The 21,341-nt window shown below is 36.8% G+C and overlaps 3 protein-coding genes across 7 annotated transcripts; 2 read left to right on the forward strand and 1 right to left on the reverse strand.

Moving 5' to 3' along the window:
• wdr46 (WD repeat domain 46) lies at nucleotides 1–11,746 on the reverse strand. The gene is made up of 14 exons (XM_044123497.1): nucleotides 11,591–11,746; nucleotides 11,270–11,425; nucleotides 10,047–10,127; nucleotides 9,847–9,959; nucleotides 9,670–9,757; nucleotides 7,646–7,707; nucleotides 6,539–6,643; nucleotides 6,291–6,441; nucleotides 3,880–4,115; nucleotides 3,341–3,494; nucleotides 2,482–2,629; nucleotides 1,810–2,000; nucleotides 1,591–1,704; nucleotides 1–467 (listed from the first exon to the last, which is right to left on the reverse strand). The coding sequence occupies exons 1-14, from the start codon at nucleotides 11,645–11,647 to the stop codon at nucleotides 348–350; spliced, it is 1,776 nt and encodes a 591-aa protein (XP_043979432.1). The 5' UTR covers nucleotides 11,648–11,746; the 3' UTR covers nucleotides 1–347.
• On the forward strand, nucleotides 9,916–16,513 carry LOC122834779 (cytosolic sulfotransferase 3-like). Of its 2 annotated transcripts, none has more exons than XM_044123504.1 (8): nucleotides 9,916–10,038; nucleotides 13,788–13,926; nucleotides 14,073–14,201; nucleotides 14,786–14,886; nucleotides 14,993–15,119; nucleotides 15,521–15,618; nucleotides 15,706–15,880; nucleotides 15,967–16,512. In XM_044123504.1, the coding sequence occupies exons 2-8, from the start codon at nucleotides 13,788–13,790 to the stop codon at nucleotides 16,077–16,079; spliced, it is 882 nt and encodes a 293-aa protein (XP_043979439.1). In that variant the 5' UTR covers nucleotides 9,916–10,038; the 3' UTR covers nucleotides 16,080–16,512. The 2 variants fall into 2 exon arrangements, with proteins under 2 accessions (XP_043979439.1, XP_043979438.1); XM_044123503.1 differs by lacking the exon at nucleotides 9,916–10,038 and adding an exon at nucleotides 12,937–13,372 and having other exon boundaries at nucleotides 15,967–16,513.
• Nucleotides 16,514–16,876: 363 nt separating this feature from the next.
• On the forward strand, nucleotides 16,877–21,273 carry LOC122834831 (cytosolic sulfotransferase 2-like). 4 transcript variants are annotated; one of them, XM_044123508.1, is made up of 9 exons: nucleotides 17,452–17,491; nucleotides 18,221–18,357; nucleotides 18,921–19,059; nucleotides 19,130–19,252; nucleotides 19,425–19,525; nucleotides 19,597–19,723; nucleotides 19,806–19,903; nucleotides 20,173–20,347; nucleotides 20,419–21,273. In XM_044123508.1, exons 2-9 carry the CDS (start codon nucleotides 18,322–18,324, stop codon nucleotides 20,529–20,531), a joined length of 912 nt encoding a protein of 303 aa, XP_043979443.1. In that variant the 5' UTR covers nucleotides 17,452–17,491; nucleotides 18,221–18,321; the 3' UTR covers nucleotides 20,532–21,273. The 4 variants fall into 4 exon arrangements, with proteins under 4 accessions (XP_043979444.1, XP_043979446.1, XP_043979443.1 ...); XM_044123509.1 differs by lacking the exon at nucleotides 18,221–18,357 and having other exon boundaries at nucleotides 16,877–17,491; XM_044123510.1 differs by lacking the exon at nucleotides 19,425–19,525 and having other exon boundaries at nucleotides 18,921–19,016.
• Nucleotides 21,274–21,341: the final 68 nt, after the last annotated feature.

Genomic DNA, 21,341 nt, shown 5'->3' on the forward strand with positions numbered 1-21,341 from the left:
TCAAACATGAAGGGGAAGTTTTTATTAGTACTAAAAGAAGAATCTGGGTGACTGCTGTCACCCACCACATGATCACAAACAGGATCTGCTTCAGGCTACAGTTAATAAGTAGAACAGACCAACCGGTTCTCTCAACATTGATTTCATGAACTGTTTCCCATCAGAACCAGGCTGGATGTTGCACCATTATATGCACTACAGAAAGTACTGCATCAGCCCACAACACCAAGAACTTCTGCTTTCGATGCGCCAGCAGACCACTGAGTGCTAAAAAGAGTTTCAACAAGAAGGTCAAAGTTCCCGCCCACTGAACGTCACTGCGTTTGAGTTGCACAAAGAGTCCTTTTCTATTTTTTGAATCTGTCCAGAGCAGATCTTTTTTCAGACAGTGCTGCTTTCTTCTCCTTCATCTTGTTTCGCTCTTCCTGCAGTTTCATTCTGTCCTCCACAGTTTTTCTGATAACGTCCTGCAACAGCCAGCAAGCAAAATGGATTATACACACTCTAGAGAACAAGTAGGTGGTTTTAATGACCTGAAAAACATCTACAAAAAAGGTGATCACAAAAATTACCCTTTGATAATGAATAAGAAATTTAATATTGTTTGAAGGGTTCTGTTAAACTAAGAGGAATAAACCTCTTAATCAGATTAAAATTCCCATATCTAACGTTTTTGGCAAAGAAATAGATGCAAGCCCTTTTTTTTAACATAATGAAACACAATAAAAAAGGACTTGGGACACATCTACATACAGAAGCTTTAAAAATATACCCACCTCTTAATCTTTTTCTACATTTGTTGAATTACAATCACAAATTGTAATGTCTTTCATTGTGATCAACACAAAGTAGTGAATAATTGTGAAGTGGTAGGAAATAAATATTTCATTTATTTCTTATATATAAAAGTCTGAAACATGTGGCATGCATTTACATTCTCCCCCTTTACTCCTATATACCACAATTAAAAGTAGGTGCAACCAGGTGCAGTCAGAAGTTGACCTGTAGGTCATTTAATTCTAACTATTCTAGAAAAGTCTCAATAAAACTTTCCACACTGTTACAGACTCACTGTTTGACCATTTGTGTACATAGGTTGATGTTAAAAGTATAAAATACCAGTAACCGTAAAGGGAGGAGAGAGACAACAGGAGACAGAACAAACAATGGAACAAAATATTGAACGATTGATTGGGTAGAAAGATAGAGGGGTATACAAAAACATAACATGAGCTGGAAAGCAATAGCTTCAATCAAATCACCTTCATGTGATAGAATGACCTAGTCAAAGTCCAGACCAAATTCTAACAGAGAATATGTGGAATGAGCAAAGCTTTTGGCGTTTTGATGTTCAAAGCTGGTAGAGATACATCAGCTGTAATTGCAGAAATTTGTGGCGTTACAACAATTTTGACTCAATGTATAAAAATTCATATCGCTCTGTTCAGATGTTATTTATGCAAAACAATGCATGCTTTCCCTTCCACTTCATAACTATCCACTACTTTGTCGCCCTATTACAAGATCCCGCCGAAATACTTATTCTTTACTGTGAAAAGTGAGGAAATGCAACTTTAAGGAAATGCTTACCCTCTGGTCCTCATGGGCCACCTTCCTCTTCCGCCTTTCAATACCAGCAGCAGAACTGCGACCTTTTTTCTTATGTTTCGGAACAAATTTCTCTTTCCCAAGAGGATCAAAGCCCTGAAAGAAAATGCTTATGCTTTAACAAACTGCACATTTTACACCTTCAGGACAGTAAATCATATTTAGAGTTGCATCTAAATAAAAAAAAGTCTAACAACTGACCAGAGCTTCGACTCTGTCTTGATGCCTCTGCTCAAAGGTAGTACGATCAACATGACTCAGCTCTGAGGGATCCAGCGTAATGAGTTCAGGCTGAATCTTCTCCAGCAGAGCCTTGACCTCCCACTCCTGCCTCTGCTTTGCACTGCGGTATGGATTTGCATCCAGGCCATCAAAGTTAGGCTCACCAGCCCCTGTGATCGTAAAAAGGGCAAAAGCACAGTAAACAAACAACTTTAGAAAAGTTTTCTTTTTAAAAAAATAGAACTATATTCCTATTTATATCCAAAATAAATAAACTACAATGCTATTGGTAAAAAAATATAGAGTTATTTTGTGCTGCAAAAGTGTTTCATGCTTCATCAGACACCAAATAATCAAAGAAACTAGTGCAAAGTTTGGTCTTTACATTTTCTTATTGACATTGAAACTTTATACTAGAAAACTGCATACATGAAGACAAACATTCACAAGAACCTAGAAGCATGGGCAATAATGTTGTTTTTGTCGCTTGACCACATAGATTATGCAAAACCCCATTGCAATGCTACCAATACCTTTCTAAAAACAGATTTTAGGTTTCAAATGCTTCCTGAGGCCTTCGGAGTATTTGTGCATAAAACCTCAAACACTGCAGAGATTATGTTTAACTGAAAGCTACAAAGATGAGCTGACCTGGTACGAGCATGCTGGTGAAACCCTCTCCATGTCCAACTCCAAGGACATCCTCAAAGGGACAAAAGCCAAGTCCCCAAACTGATCCTCGCACCCGGTGAGCCATGTAGGGTTTAGTGACCGGTGTGCTCCACACATCCCTGTAAACCTGGAGGGAGAGACTAAAAAAGTTACCAACATTCACCGAAAGGATTTATAGATTACTTTCTAAAACAAAAGAATATTCAAGTTCTGAAAATAATCCTGTTACTCCAATAGGAAACAGACATATTTAAATCAACTCCACCAACTGTGATAAAAGGAATATCTAGCAAAAATTTTCCCAGGAAATGAATGATCATTATAACAGTGCAGTTGTCCTGCAACATGTAAAGAGATATATAAATCAAGAGGAGGCATGTATATTGACCAGGTGTGGAATTGAAAGAAAAGGCATACAAAAGTTAAAACTTGTACACCAAATTCTTGTTTAAAGAAAGTATTGTAGTTTGGAAAAAGATTTCAATCTTGTAAAAGCAGTTACAAGGCATCAAAAAAGAAAAAAAACCCTCCTCTTTGCTCTGATTGGTTGTGTGGTTGCTCTCTGCAATGTATTTCTGCGGATGGCAATAGGAGCACTTGGAGGAGGAAAGGAGCGCCATTCATTCACAGATCATCCGTCTCATTCTATGCTGTCACAACACAGAGTGGCGGTTTTGACAAACATTTGAAAGCATTTCACTTCTAAAAGTTACACACTGCAGCTTTCACACATCACTTCTTAAAACGCTGCAGTTTCCAACCCACACCAAGACAGTGAAGGCTCATTTCCTTGCAATCGGATGGCTATCTCTGCGATAGGTGATTTGCAGACAGTCACCTGAACAATGTCCCCTGTGGCTGCAGACAACAGTCCTCTCTGGCTCAGAGACAAACATGAAGCTCCAGTAGGAAGGAAGTAGGACCTGAGGGGCTTGAAAGCTCTGATGTCAAAGACTTTCATTTTTTTATCCATTCCAGATGTAATCATGTATCTGCCGGAAGACACACAAAAAAGCCCCGAAAGTCATCATGAAAGGTTGCTTTCTAAACAAAGTTACTAAATTACAGTGCAGATTAACATGCTGACGGTGTAATAAAAAGTCCAGACAGCACTTGACTGTCAACTCAATTTTTTTGTGTTTTTGCTGAACAATTTTCACATCAAATTGTTGCAGCAATAAAGGCAAAGCAAAATACTTTTTTTTCTGTCAAGAGAGCTGTCAAATATAAATGACGAAGGAATAAACACGACAAGTATTAAACACAAAAAGAAGGTATTTAAATGCTATTTCTACTGCAGCTATTTTTACAAGCATTTACAAACTTTTAATTCAAAATGTTTTCAATAGGAAATCTAGCAAAATGCATGTGACTCACAGGCCAGTTTTATCCACAGTAACTGAACGGACGCCACCCTGGTGACAGAGCATTTTGACCAGGGCTTCTTTCTGACTGGGTGACCAAAGCGTAACTGTGCCGTTGGGGTGGCCGAGGTGGATGACAGCGTTGTGAGGGTTCTGGCACATCACATCAAGCCGGCCGGTCTTGGTGCAGATGGCTGCCACCTCCTTCCCAACGGACACATCCAAGTACTGGAGGAAGCCCGTTGCACTCTGCAGGCAAGAATGAGCAAACTAGAATCATTTGGGGACAAATGGGTTCTAACCAATAAAAAACACCCATTTGAGACCAATTCTGGTATAATGGGGGATGCATAATGCGCCATCATGTATCCCCTACACAAGAGAAAATGAATCTGAAGAGTCACCTTAAAGGAAAGGTATTATGTATTTTCCAGACATATTGTGCCATTTTATAGCACAATCAAATAACTATGTTAACCATCAGTTTTTGTTTTTTGTTTTTTTATAAAATTGATGTATATGTATATATCAAGTATGACTTAAAAGAAATTTGACTTTGTAATTTGAAGCCACTTTACAAGTTCTAAGCATAACATTTCTTGTGATTTAGCGAAACAACAGGTTTCCAAGCTGAATGTGAGAGAGTTGAAGAGGACATGAATAAGCTTGCAATATGTTGCACATTTGGGACAATAACTAATCTCAAGTGTGAGTAATCTGCTGCAGGGAAACTCCACAGTGCATGAATTCACACACTGCATGTTCAGAGAAAATATTTCTCCCTCCACTTGGGACAAGCTATTTGGAAAAGCATCTGGCCAAACATCTGGCTAGACACAGCCCCAGACACAGCGAGGCTACAATTACATTTTTGAGCAGCTGTAAACCCTGGCTAGTTTACAAAGCAGTGAGATTAATCTTATTATCACATTAATCACAATCTCAAATCATGGGACGAGCAAACAAAATGACCAAGATGATCATAAAATAGCACAGCAGGAATGGGAGGATTTATGGGATTTAACGCCACACCATTTTCTTGTTCGCCTCTATGAATCCATATCAGGTTAACAATTATCACTGTTAACAATACTGATATATCTCTTGATGCTGTTTATGATGTCTGTGGAGTAAATCTATGTCTGAGCCTAGTCATATATCACAAATGAGAACTGGGTGTCTATATTTCAAAATTAAGACTTCAGGCTACACAAAATGTTGAATATAGGCTTACTACTACTTTGTATTCCAGTGTTTATCCCCACTTGTACTTACTTGTCAAGGCCACTGAAATATATTTCTTACCATACTAAACAGACTTGCTTTGTGCGTCCATGATTACACTAAGTAGTTTATCAAACATCTCCTCAGCGCCTCAAGACGCATAATTTCCATGAGGGTTGATATGTGGGTGTTTTATCACCCAAACTTTTATCTAATCAGAACGCTCCGAATGCTTGGTGATCGCAAACGACTGTCACTGACATCCTCCGCTCAGTTATCAACTCAGCCATGTGTCTTGGCTCCGCCCACTTTGCTGAAATTTTCCAGAATTTGCCAGGGTCAGGGCTTATCTTTCAGAGGGGTGTTAGTTACACTTTAAAGCACATTTGGTTAACTTTGGTGTTTTTATTTTAGTGACAAAATAAATCCTAATGGGTAAATATTTAGGGTGGATATAATATACAAAATTCACATTTTGCATGTTTATTTTTACTTCCAGTTGGATCTCCACTGCTTCTAAAAGCAGACCAAGTGCTTTAAAAAAACCCCCCACCCCAGTAAGTTAATGTTTTTTGGTGTCTGCTGAGGTCCAGCATGTTTGGTCAGTTGATTTTACCGCTGTATGTGCTGTACAATGGACGCACGAGAGTTGTTGACTACCATCCAGAAGCCACTGGCTGCATTTTTGTTGTTTATGCAGAAGGCTCAAACTTCTGCTTTTCAAACATGTAAGATTGTATAAATGTGCATCTGCTTGCAGCCATTTTCATGTGCAAGTTTAAATGTTGAGTTGGGGGGCGTGGCCAGCAGCAGCACATTTGGATTTAAAGTGACAAGAGGCTCTAAAACAGCTCATTCTAAATGGGGCTCAAAATAGGTAATACTAACCAGGCTAAAATCTCATTGTCAAAGAATAATTTTGTGCAAAAATTTTACATACATGTTTTGTATAGTCTATAGACCATTCATAATCTGTTTGAGGAAGGAAACTAGGTCACCAATAAGATGAAAGTTTGTTCTGGCAAATTAAAAATAAAGTAGGTGAATGTAATATAAACAAAACATAAATCCACTAGATTTATGATGCTTTATTACACTTTTCCTTTAGAAAACAGAAAGAGAAAATAAAAATCTACACTGATCCAGACAAGAACCAATATATAAAGCTTGAATAAATGATGGGCAGGAGGTTAAACTCACCGCTGTAGCTAGGAGAAAGTGGTACGGGAGGAACTGCATTCGTAAGACGTCGTTAAACTTACGAATGCAGTGCAGCTCAATCCCATTAGAGTCGTAGATGTAGAGCCACTTCTTCTGAGCCACAGCAAACATGTGTTCAGTGTGGAGCCACCTAAAGAAACACAGACCAAACTCTGTAAGACTCGGAAACACACAATGTGAATATTTGTGCACAGTCCAAATGTTTTTGTTTTTTTCTTTAAACTTACTTGACATCATTGACAGACTCCATGACGTTTAGCTCACACATGAGCTGCTTGGACTGCCAGTCTACACAAGCTACATGGCCTCTCCTTCCACCCAGCAGCAGATGGCTGAAGGAAAAACAACATGACATCATGAACATTGATCAGGATGTGATTGGGACGAAAGACGCATTATGACTTTCAAATCCCCAAAAAGCTTTCTGAAGAAAAAAAAAGGATGCTAAATTTGATAAAAAAAAAATATATTTTTTTTTTCTTGCGGCCATCCGAGCCAGGCCACAACATAAGATATATATATATATATATATATATATATATATATATATATATATATATATATATATATATATATATATATATATATATATAGACATATCTGTTTTTTTCCTTGGTAAACTTTTGCATGATGGAACATAGTGCCAGAAGCACATGCACCTGAAAGGACAGACAACATGGGTGAAAATCACAAAGACCAAGAAGCGTTCAAGCAGACATCAGTTTGTACAGTGTTTCTGTGCATCAAGTTGTTTTTTTCTGTTCCTGGGGCAAGAGTTCTTACACGTCTGTGTGGGTGTAAAGACAGGATGTGGTTAACTGTGAAGCGTGTAAAAGATGTGTGCAAATTCATTTTCAGGCTTATCATTTGCAGCTCATCTGCTTCTGTCTTCGAATAAAGGACATTTCTGAACAGTTTTCTCTAGCCTTTATAAAAGAATTTCCACAACATTGGACAGGTAGTCCAATCCTAATTTTATATGCAAAAAATTGCATTTTCCCAAATATCAATTACATTTGTTACTCTTGTAAGAGCTTAGAGGTGATAAATACGACAAACAAAATTTCAAAGTCGAACATGCTTGAGCTTTTAAAGCAGGTGTCATCTGTATTTCATGATTAGTATGCTTGTGAGCTAAAAAGATGCTGAGTTGTTTAGTTTAAAATATCATGGTGGTGACTGTAAGAAAAAAAAGTGAATATGAATCACAAATACCTCCACACTGACAATTAAAGTGTTATCAGCAGCTCTGTTGTTACTGTCCCTGTTTATGCAACATAAATCATGTCTCAGAAATCGTAAGCCCAACATCGAGTACGCATGTCGATACTCACCGCCCTGTTCTGCTGTAATCCAGGCGATATGGACCAAACTGACACAGTTTTAGATTAAAATACTGTAAAGAAAGTAAGAAAAATAATTAGCGTTAGCAGAACTGAACAGAAATGTAATGAGAACCATCCTTTTTACAAATATGGTTTGGTGCAATAAAATGTATTGCACAATGCAAATGGTATTGAAACAGTTTGATTAAACTAACGAGAAGAAATAAATATAAAAAATAAACTGCAAACGGCTTGCTTCCTCATAGTTTTAGGTCAGTTAAGATTGCTCACATTATTTCAATCTTTCTTCAAATTCAGATATTTAGGTAGATCTCCAGAAAGTAACCTAGACATGTTGGGTGTCCATCCGTGTACTTGTCACTGCTGACATAACCAAATTTGTACTCCACCTTGCACACACACGTTTTCAGCGCTCTTGACAGATTTCCCAGGGGTCAGAAGTCAGAGGTTTTGGTCGACTGCTCCAAAACACTGACTTTGTTAACTACAAAGTACTTTCTAACACATTTTGGGACTACGCTTTGAGTCGGTGTCCAACTTACTGGTTAACATGAAATGGTGCATTAGCATTTCCACTGATGTCCTTCTCTCATGATGCCATTTATGCAGTGAAGTTCACCATCCCCTCTTGTGGCGAAAAACGTTTTTTGGACTTGCAAGCTTTTAACTTTCTCCTCCAGATTTAATGATGTTTATTAGGACCAAATACTTCAATTTCTGTTTCTTTGAACCATAGGTGAGTGTAAGGAACACTTGCTTCTTTAAGAATAGTGGAAACCACACATGTACCTCTAATTAGCGTGGAAGTTGTGAAGAAGCATAAAAAGCCATTATGTTCTCATATGGCTAAATTTATTTCTTTAAATGCATTGCAATCTTAAATCGTGTTCATTTCTGAATGTGGAGAAAGTAGAAATCACTCACTTGTCTTTTTGACATTTAACAAACAGAAATAATGTTAATCAGAACTGACCTAAAACAGGAAACATTTAGGTTAATTTAATATCAGACTGTGAGATAAAAAGGTTGTGCTTTTTTATGCAGAATATGCAAACATCTGGTTTTTAACTGTGTTACTAAAACCAGATGCTCAGTGTATTGTTTTGTAGGTGTTTAGTTTGTATGCAAAAAGTCTCTGCCATTAAAGTGTCCAGCTCTCCAGTGCCCTCTAGTGACTCTTACACCAAAACAATATTTAAAAACAAAGAATCAAACTATCTATAATTCAGAATTTATTCTTTTTTTTTTTAGACTTATAATACAAGTAATTCTCAGATTAAATTTATACAGTATATTTTGGCATGATGGCTATTTATGATTTCAAATTTTTACTTATATTTTACCCAATTATTAAATCATTTCCTCTCATTGAATTAAGTTAAGTAGTCTTTTAGTAACAAGCGTAATGATTTGATGAGTTATGGTATAAAAACAAATTATGGTTATCTACTACAAACTTCTATATGTAAAAAGAACTTTACTTCTGCGGTGACTTTTTATCAAAGTAATAGTACATGTAAATTGATAGGATTAATTTAATAAACTATATAAATAGAGATCATTATACTAAGGACTGTGAGAATCTGTCTGTTTGTTTCTAGAATGTGTGCTTTTAGTAATGTCTGCAAGAGGAGATAAGAATGCCAGCCACTCTCAGAGAGCTGGCCTGACAGAGAAACACCCAGAGATGATACTGAAACTGCACTTAAGACTTCACATGAAGATAGGACATTGCATTGCATAGAAAAGATTGAAAATTTGTGTTAGCAGCTGGGTTTGTTGTTTGCCCCTCCCCTAATTAGCAGCTGCTAATCTATGTAAACAGGGTTCTCAAATTACAATAAAAGGAGAAGAAGAAAGAGGGACATCAGAACTGGTCCGGAGACAGAGATAAGGAGATGTCCCTGGGCAGAGCTCTCCGTTCAATTGTAAGAAATTTTACCGTCTCTCTGTGTTCTTATTTTTGTCCAGCAAGAATGTCAGGTTACAGACCTGACATAAAGCCTTTGTACCTTTGTTCCAGATGTAATGTCCACAGCATCTGCGATGTCCTCCTGTGAGATCATGCAAGTATCCTCATCTTCATCTCCTTCTAAAAATCTGACATCAGAGAAGTGGTTTAAAGTGAAACGGCTTCATTCAGCATTTCTTTCCTCAAAATAGTGCATGTTTTTTTCAGAGAAAATTACCCTGCGTCCTCTGGGAGCAGGAGGTCAAATCGAGCAGCTTGTTTCTGGGCCATTTCTGAAGCTTCCTCTGAGCGAGTGATGATGTCCTTCAGCTTGTAATGCTGCTGATGAGGCTGAAACAACACCAGAAAGTACAGAGAGGAGATACAAGGATGGCCATCAGCACAAAGAGGAAACAGTTTGTGCACAAAGGTGCTTACCTTCTGAATTTTGCCTTTTCTCTTGAATTTCTCCAGCTTGTCTTTCGGGATAGGAGCAGGCCCGGGGAAAGGGTCAGATTTCTGAAAGACAATTAATTACAAAGTTATAAAATTATGTCTTTATAAATTAAGACAAAATGTGGGGTAAAAATATTGTACATAAGAGCCTTTTTGCTACAACAGCGTTTCAGGATGTTCAGTTAGGCATAATCTTTATTGTAAATTTCAATCACTGGCAGCTTTTTCCATGATATTTATGGGGCAGTTGAATAAAAAACTGATGGCATCAGCCAGTCAATAACAAGATTATAATAAATTACTTAGCTACTTTGCATGTACTAAGGCTGCACAGTATGTTGCAAATTAATTGTTACTGTAATATTATTGTCTGAATTATGCAAATTGCAACAAAATTGTCTGGGTAAGTATTAGCTAATTACCTAAATACCATACACTCAGACAGTCTATGTCTGCAGTATACACTTGTTTAATGTGACATAAAAGATATAAAATGGCTAAAATAACTAACCATCAGGTAACAGAAATAATTTAGCAGTTTTATTCAATCCTGGTTAACTTGATCTTCAGTCAAAGAAAAAAAGGTTCAAAGAAGAAACTAATCAGTAATATCCATTTGTTGGGTTAAGTTTGAAAATGACTGTCAAAATAAAAGCAACACCTTCACACATCCATTCAATTTAATGAAAATCCTACCAGACTACCAGAGGCAGTGTAATACTTTGAACAATGTTGTGATGGAAAACCTTGTCTCCTGCCGTAAGTGTTATGCCACCAACTTAAGCGCTGTTGCAGACCAGACATCCTCTCAGAGAGACAGCACTCCTTGAGCAGTGCAAACATTGTGGTGTAATAGTTTGGAAGAGGGAAACTTTGGGTTTAAGACACTGTCCTATCCACCAAATTTCCCAGATCGGTATCTTGTCCAGCACTTTTGGAATGTACTAGACTAAAACTTTTGACTCACTTACTTCACAGTCCACAGGATATGCTGCCAACATGTTAGTACAAAAAAACCACAGCACAGGAGGTACAAACAATTCTGGGCCTACTGGCTATAATGTTATCCTTCTTCATCAATATTAACTATTAATAATGTCACCTTCTGTAACAACAAAAACTATGTATTTGAAGCATTTTTGCACACGTTGATGATAAAAGGATCTTATATGTGCTGGATCTCAGTCAGTTTTTCATGCTCTTACCCCCGATATGACTTTCTTTCCACCGCCCAGCTGTTCATCTCGCTTCCTTTTCTTTTCTCTCTGAGTCTGTTGCTTCTTCTGCTGGTCTTTTTGTCCTTCAGCTTTGTTGTCATCTTTCGTTTTACCTTGTGTCTCCTGCCAGTAACGAACTGGAGGCTGATGGAAATGAGGGCGACAGTTTAACAGCATTAACTTAAAACGACATACAGTTTAAAGCATTCATTTCAACACTGAAACAGGACTGGCATGGTGTAATTTGCAGCTATTGCGGGGTTTCATTTTTAAAAAAAAAACCCTCAAAGAATCCAAATTTATTCATACCTTTTTCTTTTTTTCCACGTGTGAAATGTTCGCATCTGCCTCGCCGGGAGACGCCATGTTTGTTGTGTACGTTTTAGAAGTTCCTGTTGCGTCACTTCTGCTTCATCACTTCCGGATTTCATGTTAATTATTTTTCCATTTCTCTTTTTTTTTCTTTTTGGCACATTTTCGAAAATAATGTAATATTTCAACGTGTAATATATAATCCTTCGAATTAGAAAAGCAGAACATTGTAAATTAATTACGTTTCTTTATTTTTTACATTAGCTCTTCGCCAAACTTAAACCCTGCTATACTTACACTCCACTATTCACAAATTAATGCTGCTTAGATTTCACATGATTATCGTAATTGTTTTCTGTTGTTGTAAACAACAAACCTTCTACACTGAAAAATATTAACATTTTAAATGTAAAATATTTAAAATGTTTAAAAACAATATTAATAGAATAATATAATCTAATTCTTTGATTTTTAAAGGATTCGGGTTGTGTTGTTGAAAAAGGCCCAAAATGCAAATAAGAACTTGAAAGTAATATGGTGAATTGACGACTTTAATAATAAAAATAACAAAAGTAGCCAGGAAACAACAGGAAACCAGTGAACATAAATACAAAGGAGATATGACTTCCTGCCATGGGAACTGTTAGAATTATTATGTTTTGTTATCTTTCTTACATTAGAAGTTTTATCTTACTAGTTGTTTTATATTTTAAGGTTTAGTGTTCTCACCCCAGAGAGGAGGAACTTGTTAAACTGTGGGTAAGACATAGCTAACCTTTCCTTGACCTCAACCATGTTTTCACAGATGCTTCTTTAGGAAAACTTTCTGAGATACTCCTTAGTTGCCTCTAACTGTCTGTGTGTAAAATTTAGTTTTTGTTTCCCTTGCTTGTTATCAGGGTATCCCCCCTTTTTGTTAAGATCACTCTCCCATTTTCCATTCATTCCCTTTCTCAGCTAATAAAAAGACAAGTTATGCAGCAGAATGGCAGAACGCAAGGAGATCGGCTTGTAGGAGCTGATCCTATGTGCCTTCTCAATTCTTGCAAGAATTTGGTTGAAAACTAAATAACGTTGCCTGTGGTTCTTTTTATATAGGTTGAGAAAATACCTATTGGGAACAGGTGATTGTAATGAGGCGGATGTTGAATAGCTGTGAGAGAGGACTGAGAGAAGGAAGCTTATAACAGATACACACAAACTACACAAAATGCCTAATGCTATGATAAGAGGACAAACAAAAACACAAAAATAACAGAACACAATAAATAAGCAAAAAACTCAACACCGGGAATAAAATAAAATAAATTACTAACATAAATAAACCCAGAAAGGATCAGAAAACAAAAATTGTTCCAGTATTGATTTAAACAAACTTCATTTGAGTTATGCTCAGTTTTTGTAAGAAAATGAAAAAATATGCTTTTCATGCATTCTTCTAAATCTGAGCACATATTTATGTACCATAAAATTAAGACATTTTATTGATCAAATGTCTTCCTTATTGTGTAAAAATACATGAAGCTTTGGAGTTTTAAATGGCTTTTTCAGTTTGTGAACTTCATGTGTAGCAGAGAAAACATAGAGGCAAAAGTTCAAACATGTTGCAATAAGGAGTGGCTGGAAGTTGAAACCTATTCAGGAAGAGCGACTGTTAACTGTGAAGAGTTATGTAATTTGAAAAGCAGAGAACAGATCAGCTCTCCAGTGCAAACAGGAAATTCCAGGAAGGAAAGGCAGACTCACTCCAGCTGTAGCATGTCTCTTGATTTCAGCAAGGTATGTGATTTCTTGCTGGTTTTCTTAGTTTTCCTTTCTGCAACTTCCTCTTTGAACTTTGCAATCTTATGGAGTTCAACTCTTTTAAGCTCTTTGTGCTCAAGTGAAAAAAATGCTTATTTGAAGTTGTTGCTTTAAATGCACACAGGACTGTGAGTGGGTTCAATGGTTTCAGCAAAGAGTTGCAAATCCCACTCCATTCTTTTCTCAGTGCCTCTAGAGCTTTCACTAAACTATGTAGCTTCAGGCTTTCTCCTGAATATTAACATTTGTTCCAATTGCTTCCTTAAAAGTGTGTGTGTCTGTTTTTTTTTTTATTTTTTTTAAATTAAATCTTTAGCCTATGAGTTTCCAGTTGATAATGCAAATCTGACTCTTCCTCTTTGAGATCAGTTTTTACTTTCCTTTATCAAAGATGGATCTGTCTTCCCGGCCAAAGCTGTTTGATTTCCATGGAGTCGCAATGATTCCTATTTTCACAGCAAACTGGGAAAATGTCCAAAATTTTCAGGCCCGACCAGATGACATACTAATAGCAACATATCCAAAAGCAGGTAAGTCTACATAATCTTTACCGGTGTTTTATTGATCACAGATCTCTCTCTCTCTCTGTGTGCGTGTGTGTGTTCATGTATGTGTGTGTGAGACGAATTTAACAGCTGAGATCACTAATCATATCCGCCTCTCTTCATCTCCTCAGGGACCACATGGGTCTCCCAAATCCTTGACTTGCTGTATTTTGGCAAGACATCTCCGGAGCGTCTGACTTCTCTCCCTATCTATGAAAGAGTCCCTTTTTTGGAGATGACCATCCCAAACTTGGTGTCAGGTCAAAGAAAAGATGCATTCTTCATTTATAATAGCCTCACTTTAAAATTCAATAGACTTCCAGCTGCAGATCATAAAACATCGTAATCGGTAGGACTTGTGTTTGTCACTTTAGTTTGATGTTTTTTGTATGTCTTTTTTTTAGCTTAGTTGTGCTTCCTATTTAGTGATGCTTTTATTTATATCGATCTTTTGCTGCGTTCATTAGTTGTTTCCCAAGTGTTCCTTTGCAATTTCTTCCTATTTTAGGTCACTGACCTCTGACCTCCCAGTAATATCCTCCCCATTATAAGTAGCCCTTCCGGTTTTGTCAGTATTATCAGATCAACCTGTTATACACTATGCTGTTTCTGTACAGATTATATTCTTTTACCCTCCTGATCAAATTACGTTTTTATACATGGTCTCTTGTTCTTATTGAATAGGCTTTTGTTTTTGTTTTACCCCCTCCTGTCAGTGATTTGGTGCTTCTCAATATAAACTTGGCAGAAGGGTTTGAGGAGACCACACTGAGAAATTAGAAGAGAATTAGAATTAGAAGAGGACATCTTTATTTATGCATTTTTTGTTTGTATGCTTATACAGGAAAAGACCAGGCAGATAAGCTTCCTACCACCCCTCGACTCATCAAAACCCATTTTCCTGTGCAATTTGTGCCAAAGTCATTTTGGGAGCAGAACTGTCGGGTAACAAGTCTTATCTGTTTGCATTTCCTTAACATGACCAGCACAAGTTGAAATACTGAACTGTGCCAATGGTAAATTTGTTTGCAAACGTCTGTTTCTTTGGTAGATGGTCTATGTAGCCCGCAATGCAAAAGACAACATGGTGTCTTATTACCACTTTGACTGCATGAACAATGCCCAACCTGCAGCTGGAGACTGGAACACGTTTTTCCAGAGATTCATGGAGGGAGACAGTATGTATGAAATCATCGCCTTCTATGTGTGCATACAGTAATGATGTCCATATTGCAAGCCTTCTGTCCATGCATTCTATGTACCTACAAAAGAGACACTAAACATTGTTAAAAATAAAATATCAATATCTCGGGTTGGTTGGAAAGTTTGGATGTTAATCTAAGATAATTTGGCATCCTCCAAACAGATGACAATTTCCTTGTAATTCTATTAATTTTTTTCACAAGTTTTGCCCGTATTTGGGTTATTTTTGTTCAATAATTAAATAACATTTTTCTTACTTTATGATGGTTTTATAAGTTTGTAAAGACTTTAATTTAAAGAAGGTGCATTTTCATCTGGATGACATACACAATTCCTCCTCCATAAGCCTTTCTTCTACTGTTAATCTACCACTCAGTGGTGTTTGGCTCCTGGTATGACCATGTGAACGGTTGGTGGAAGAAGAAGCAAACCCATTCAAACATCCACTACATGTTCTATGAAGACATGATTGAGGTAATTTGTTTTAATCGTTCACAGATTTCACTTTATTCTATGCCTAAGTGGTGATGAAGCACAGATGACTTCTGAACATGTTTACAGGACACTGGACGGGAAATAGAGAAACTTTGCTCCTTTATTGGTTTGTCTCCCTCTGCTGAGGAGAAGGAAATGATCAAAACTGGAGTGCAGTTTGACAACATGAAAAAGAACAAGATGGCCAACTATTCCACACTGCCAGTCATGGATTTCAAGGTGTCTCCCTTCATGAGAAAAGGTTTGATGAATAAGTTCATGTTGCAAGAGATGTCAAAATCAACTTCCAAACACCAGTGCAGTCAACTTATGCCTGTATTTCTGCAGGAAAAGTTGGAGACTGGAAGAATTACTTCACTGTGGCACAGAATGAAGAGTTTGATGAAGACTACAAGAGAAAGATGAAAGACCCTACCCTGCATTTCCGCTGTGGACTCTGAAGAAAATAGATGACAAACACCAGTGCAATGAAAAAAATAGAGCCTATTTTGTACTAATTTTAAACAATATGCTAATTATTTTGTAATATTTAAATAACAACCATCACATTTCATTTTTTAGATTTTAGAATGAATAAAAATATGATCTTTTCCAAAGAGATGGTGGGTAAAATTTTTTTCTATATGATGTTAATATTTGTAATTGACTTCAAACAGATCTTATAACTATCACTGGGACTCTTATTGTCATGCTCTTCTGGAAATTATGTAAAATTGTTCCATCAAAAAAATAGGGCTAAAACCTGTAGTTCTTATTATGTCTTTTTTTCAAAATATTACTTGGCTCTTGATCATTTTACCTAAGAGCCACTTCTGCCTTGGGAGCCACAAGTTGAAGACCCTGTGATCTAGGATATGAAATTAAAAATGTTAAAAGTGTCATGTTTTTTTTTTACTTTTTACAGATTTGTGAAGTTTGAAAGACAACAAAACTCAAATTCAGTTTTAGTAAAACAATAATCGGATGAAACAGTTCTGTATTTATTATAATCTACAAAGTAGCTGTTTATTGAATTCATCAAAATCCCTAAAGAAAAACAACTTGTGCAACATGAAGTTATCATGTTTAGTTACCCACATTGAGAAAGTAGTTGTGACCAATATGGACAATTATTGGTTTAGTAAATTAATAGTATGAATTCAACAAAAAACAGGATCCTCATTGGTCAGTTCTTCCGCTTACATCACAGTACCCTAAGTAGACTACTGATCTGAGTCTTGGTATATGGATTTGTGGGGTCTGTGAATGTAACTGAATGAACTTTGTTGCAGTGGGAAGTGCTGTGACTGTTTATTCACTTCATTTACAAAGAGGAGCCCCCACCCCCATGGAATGCTAAGTAAGGAAACTGATGAAGAAAGTTTTAAATACTGCTAGTTTGGGAGAAACAAGAAGCCAGAGAAACCAAATTTAGAAATCTAAACGTGAAAGAAAAGTGGATAAATGCCAATAAGTAAACATGAGAGACTACAAAGAGTAACTACAAAGAGCATGACAAGGTTGAAGAATGGGTCAGTGAACAAAAAGATGAGAATGAACCTCAGAAAAGAGAATGACAGGAAAATGAGAAGCAAATCAAAGGAAGGGGAAGACAAATTGCCAAAATAAACTGTAATCTGCAAAAAAACAAAAAGCGAAAACCAAAATAAATTAGTGAAAGAACAATACAAAACCACCACATGAATAAACGTCTGAAGATTCGTCGCAGAAGTATTTCTTATGCAAGAACATCCGACCTTGAAACTGAGGAAGTTGTGCAAGATGTCACCCTGAATATTACACAACAAACTAATCATTTTAGTTCAGAAGATCCTCACACGACTACACAGTGAGAAAATGCCGTTTTAACGAGGTAAGTTTGGCTTTACTCTACTTAAAGATGAACATCTAATGTCATGGTGTAAATGAACTGATGAACAAGAACATCGACTGACAGTTTTGTAAACCACCTGTGTGTTCACAGAGATAAAACTCCGAAAGCTTGGGTCACACATTAAATTGACCATATGAAGACCGTTTGAGAATGAGAATAACCAAACATTGACAGCAACATAATGCAAAGTGCTCAGAAGACAAAGCACATTTTAATTAGGTTTTGTGTGTTAATATCCACTTTCAACTGTTTAAATTAAATGTGGTTTTGAAATAGTCTAAATGAGAACGTTTAGACTTTAGATTTCAGGCTTCTTTATCTCTGGGAGGACATTTTTCATAACATAGTACTGAGTCTTGAAAGACAGAGAAAGTGCGATTAAAGAGACATTACATGCAACAGGGTGATCACATACACCTGTTTATAAAGTGCCTTGAGTCCAGATTAGACACAGAGACAGACTTTAGGACTTCTGAGACCACTAATGAGAATAACTATGTACAAACAGAGAAAACATTGAACATTGATTAATGTTCTCAGAAGTGGCCGCCCTACCAAAATTACTCAAGAAGTGTATCTACAACTTATTCAGGAAGTCACAACAAATCCAGAATGACATCTAAATGGCATTCATACTGCAGTTTTGAGGCCAAAATCTGTGCAGACCCACAAAGGAAACAAGGTCACAAAAAACACCTCTGTCCACAGAAATGGACAGATGTGTTGAGTGTGGAACTTCTTGAGTGGAAGTAGAACTTCTTGGAAGATGGATACGGTTACTGACCAACAAACATGGCAGTGGCAGTGTGATGGTCTGGGGCTGCTTTACTGAAGGACCACAAAGGGTGAGCAAAACTCATATAGCTATGAGTGCTGCTCTCTACATTATGGATGATGCACCTCCATCTGTTTGTGCAGCAGAGAAAAAAATCTAAATAGTAACAGCAAGTCAACATTTGAATGACTCAAAATAAAAAAAAAACACGGAGGTTTCAGATTGACTAAGACTAAGTCTGGACTTACATAAGGCTGTAATGCTGACATGATGTTGAACACACACTTCGTGCCAGATATTGCAGATGCTTGCAGCTTAGATGATTGGCGCAACCAGGTGTTAAGTTTAGGGAACAATTGTTATTTCACAGAGGGTCATGTTAGTTCGGAAAGTTTTTTAACAGTTGATAAAATCATATTTTCAAACTGTATATTTTAGTTACTCAGATTATTTTTTGTCTAATCTTAATATGTGATCATCTGAAACTGTTACATGTGTGTAGTAATTTTGGAGTTCTACTTTTTGAGGATGATCTTTCACTACTGACTATGGACTGTAAAGTGTTTATTTTAGACATAATGAGAATAATGAGAACATAATGAGAATAAAATACAACTTCATTGATATTTAAAGATGGAGTTGCCACCTCGTCCAACTTTGTTTGACTTCCATGGAGTCTCCATGACCAAATACTTCACTGACAACTGGGAGAATATTCAGAGCTTCAAGGCAAGGCCAGATGACATTCTAATAGCTTCTTACCCTAAAGCAGGTGAGCTCAAGTATGTACAATAATTACTTTGATTCAAATTATTATGTATTGTAATTTAAAATGTTTCCAGGAACCACATGGGTTTCCTACATCCTGGATCTTCTCTACTTTGGGGAAGCAGACTATCGTTCTTCCGTTCCTCTGCAAGAAAGAGTGCCTTTCCTGGAGATCAGTGTACCTTCTCGACCTAAAGGTTTAATCCTAGATGACACACACAATTATACATCTATTTGCATTATAATCCAATTGAGTCTTTATTTTTGTGGGTTAAGGATCTGTTTTTTTAAATGAGCCAGGCTAAGCTGCTGAATCTAAACGTATTAAGTTGTGTATGTCATCAACTGCAATCGTATCTATCTCCCAAGGTAAAGATTTGGCAGACCAGCTCCCTACTGTTCCTCGTCTCATTAAAACCCATCTACCAGTTCAGTTTGTGCCAAAATCCTTCTGGGAGCAACGCAGCAGAGTAAAACGGCATGCAACACACACGCACAGTTCAGAAAACCAACAGAACAAATCTAAATTGTGCCTTAACAGGTTGTATATGTGGCACGTAATGCAAAAGACAGCGCAGTTTCCTATTTCCATTTTGGACGTATGAACCGTGTTCAGCCAGAACCAGGGGACTGGAGCTACTTTCTGCAGAACTTCATGCAGGGAAAGGGTAGGTATAATGTTAGAGAGCCACAGTAGAATATCTCATTTCCATCCACCATGTTCTTAGCAAACATATTCTGTGCTTCCAGTGGTGTTTGGATCGTGGTATGAGCATGTGAATACCTGGTGGGACCAGAAGCAGACTTATTCTAATCTTCACTACATGTTCTATGAAGACTTGATCGAGGTAAGGGGAGTTGTGCTTAAAACTGCAACTAGGCCTACAGTTTGAAATGGCCTCCTTTCCATTTCTGAAAGAACAGTTGGACTTCATGGTGACGAGTTAACTCAGCCTTTTGATCTTGGTGTATTGGACTAGGGGCAAATCCTTTAATTAAAAATATTTTTGTATTTTTTTTTTCTCTAATGTAATTCATGAATTGTCCAACACACAATTCTTGTGTAATCTTGGCTTCAGTTTCTTATTTTTAACGTGTCATCTTTAATCACTTTTAGGACTCTGGACAGGAAATCAGCAGACTGTGTTGTTTTCTGGGCTTGTCTCCAACAGCTGAGCAAAAGGAACTTGTCCAAACTAAAGTGACGTTTGACAATATGAAACAAAACAAAATAACCAACTTCTCCACTGTCCCAATGATGAATCAAAGTGTATCTCCTTTCATGAGGAAAGGTCTGTAAGAGGTTTGTTGAAGATCAGACACTTTCTCTAGTTTTATCATTGACTTAACTCTTTATTTCCAGGAAGAGTAGGAGACTGGAAGAACCATTTCACCGTCTCCCAGAATGAACAGTTTGAAGAAGACTATAAGAACAAAATGAAGAACTCTGCTCTAGTTTTTCGCAGTGAAATTTAAGGACCTTGTTTTAAGCCTCACATTGTTAGCACAGGAAGATAACCCTGTGAAGTTTTCACCTTCTCTTAATGTACATGCTTTGTTGTTTTTTTGTTTTGTTTTGTTTTCTGCACATGATGCGTCTGTTGTTGCACTTTAGAACTGAGTAAAATTAATGTGGAAGAGAATTTAAATTATTTCCCTGTTTCTCCTTTGAGCCAAATAGACATCTAATAAACTGGAGATGTTTTCATACAATGTCTGAGAATTTAATGTTACAAAAATCCCTCAGTCCGAGGTGAATACTCACATTGCTACACATTAACTTGACATTTAAGTTTCAACTCTTAGCACAAAAGTTACTTGTGATTTTTATTCTCTATTTGTTTTTGTTACTTTAATAATAAAAAATGTGACCATTTTGTCAATAGACTTGCACCTTAACTTTTTACTTGCTTATTGTGAATATCTGATTACCTTTTAGATTATGCTTCCTTATGGTTAAAATGAGTTGTACCACCGAGAAATAAAAAGTGTCACACTTTAAAAAAAAAGTGTATTCATATTTAACAGTTTGGAATGTAAAAGGTTAATTTTTATCAACCACTGAAAAATAGATACGTGTGTCAAATCTTTGACATTTTTATGGTAAAATGTCATTGAAGGCAGGATACCTTTGGACAGTGATTGTTAGAATTATGTGTTGTTATCACTCTTACATTACTAGTTTGTTTTTCATTTCTAGGTTTTAGCTTTCTACTGTGTGTGTGTGTGTGTGCGTGCGTGCGTGTGTGTGTGTGTGTAAGCTGATACTAGGTTGAAACTTGTGTT

Source organism: Gambusia affinis, linkage group LG01 (assembly GCF_019740435.1).
Source record: "Gambusia affinis linkage group LG01, SWU_Gaff_1.0, whole genome shotgun sequence".
NCBI lineage: Eukaryota > Metazoa > Chordata > Actinopteri > Cyprinodontiformes > Poeciliidae > Gambusia > Gambusia affinis.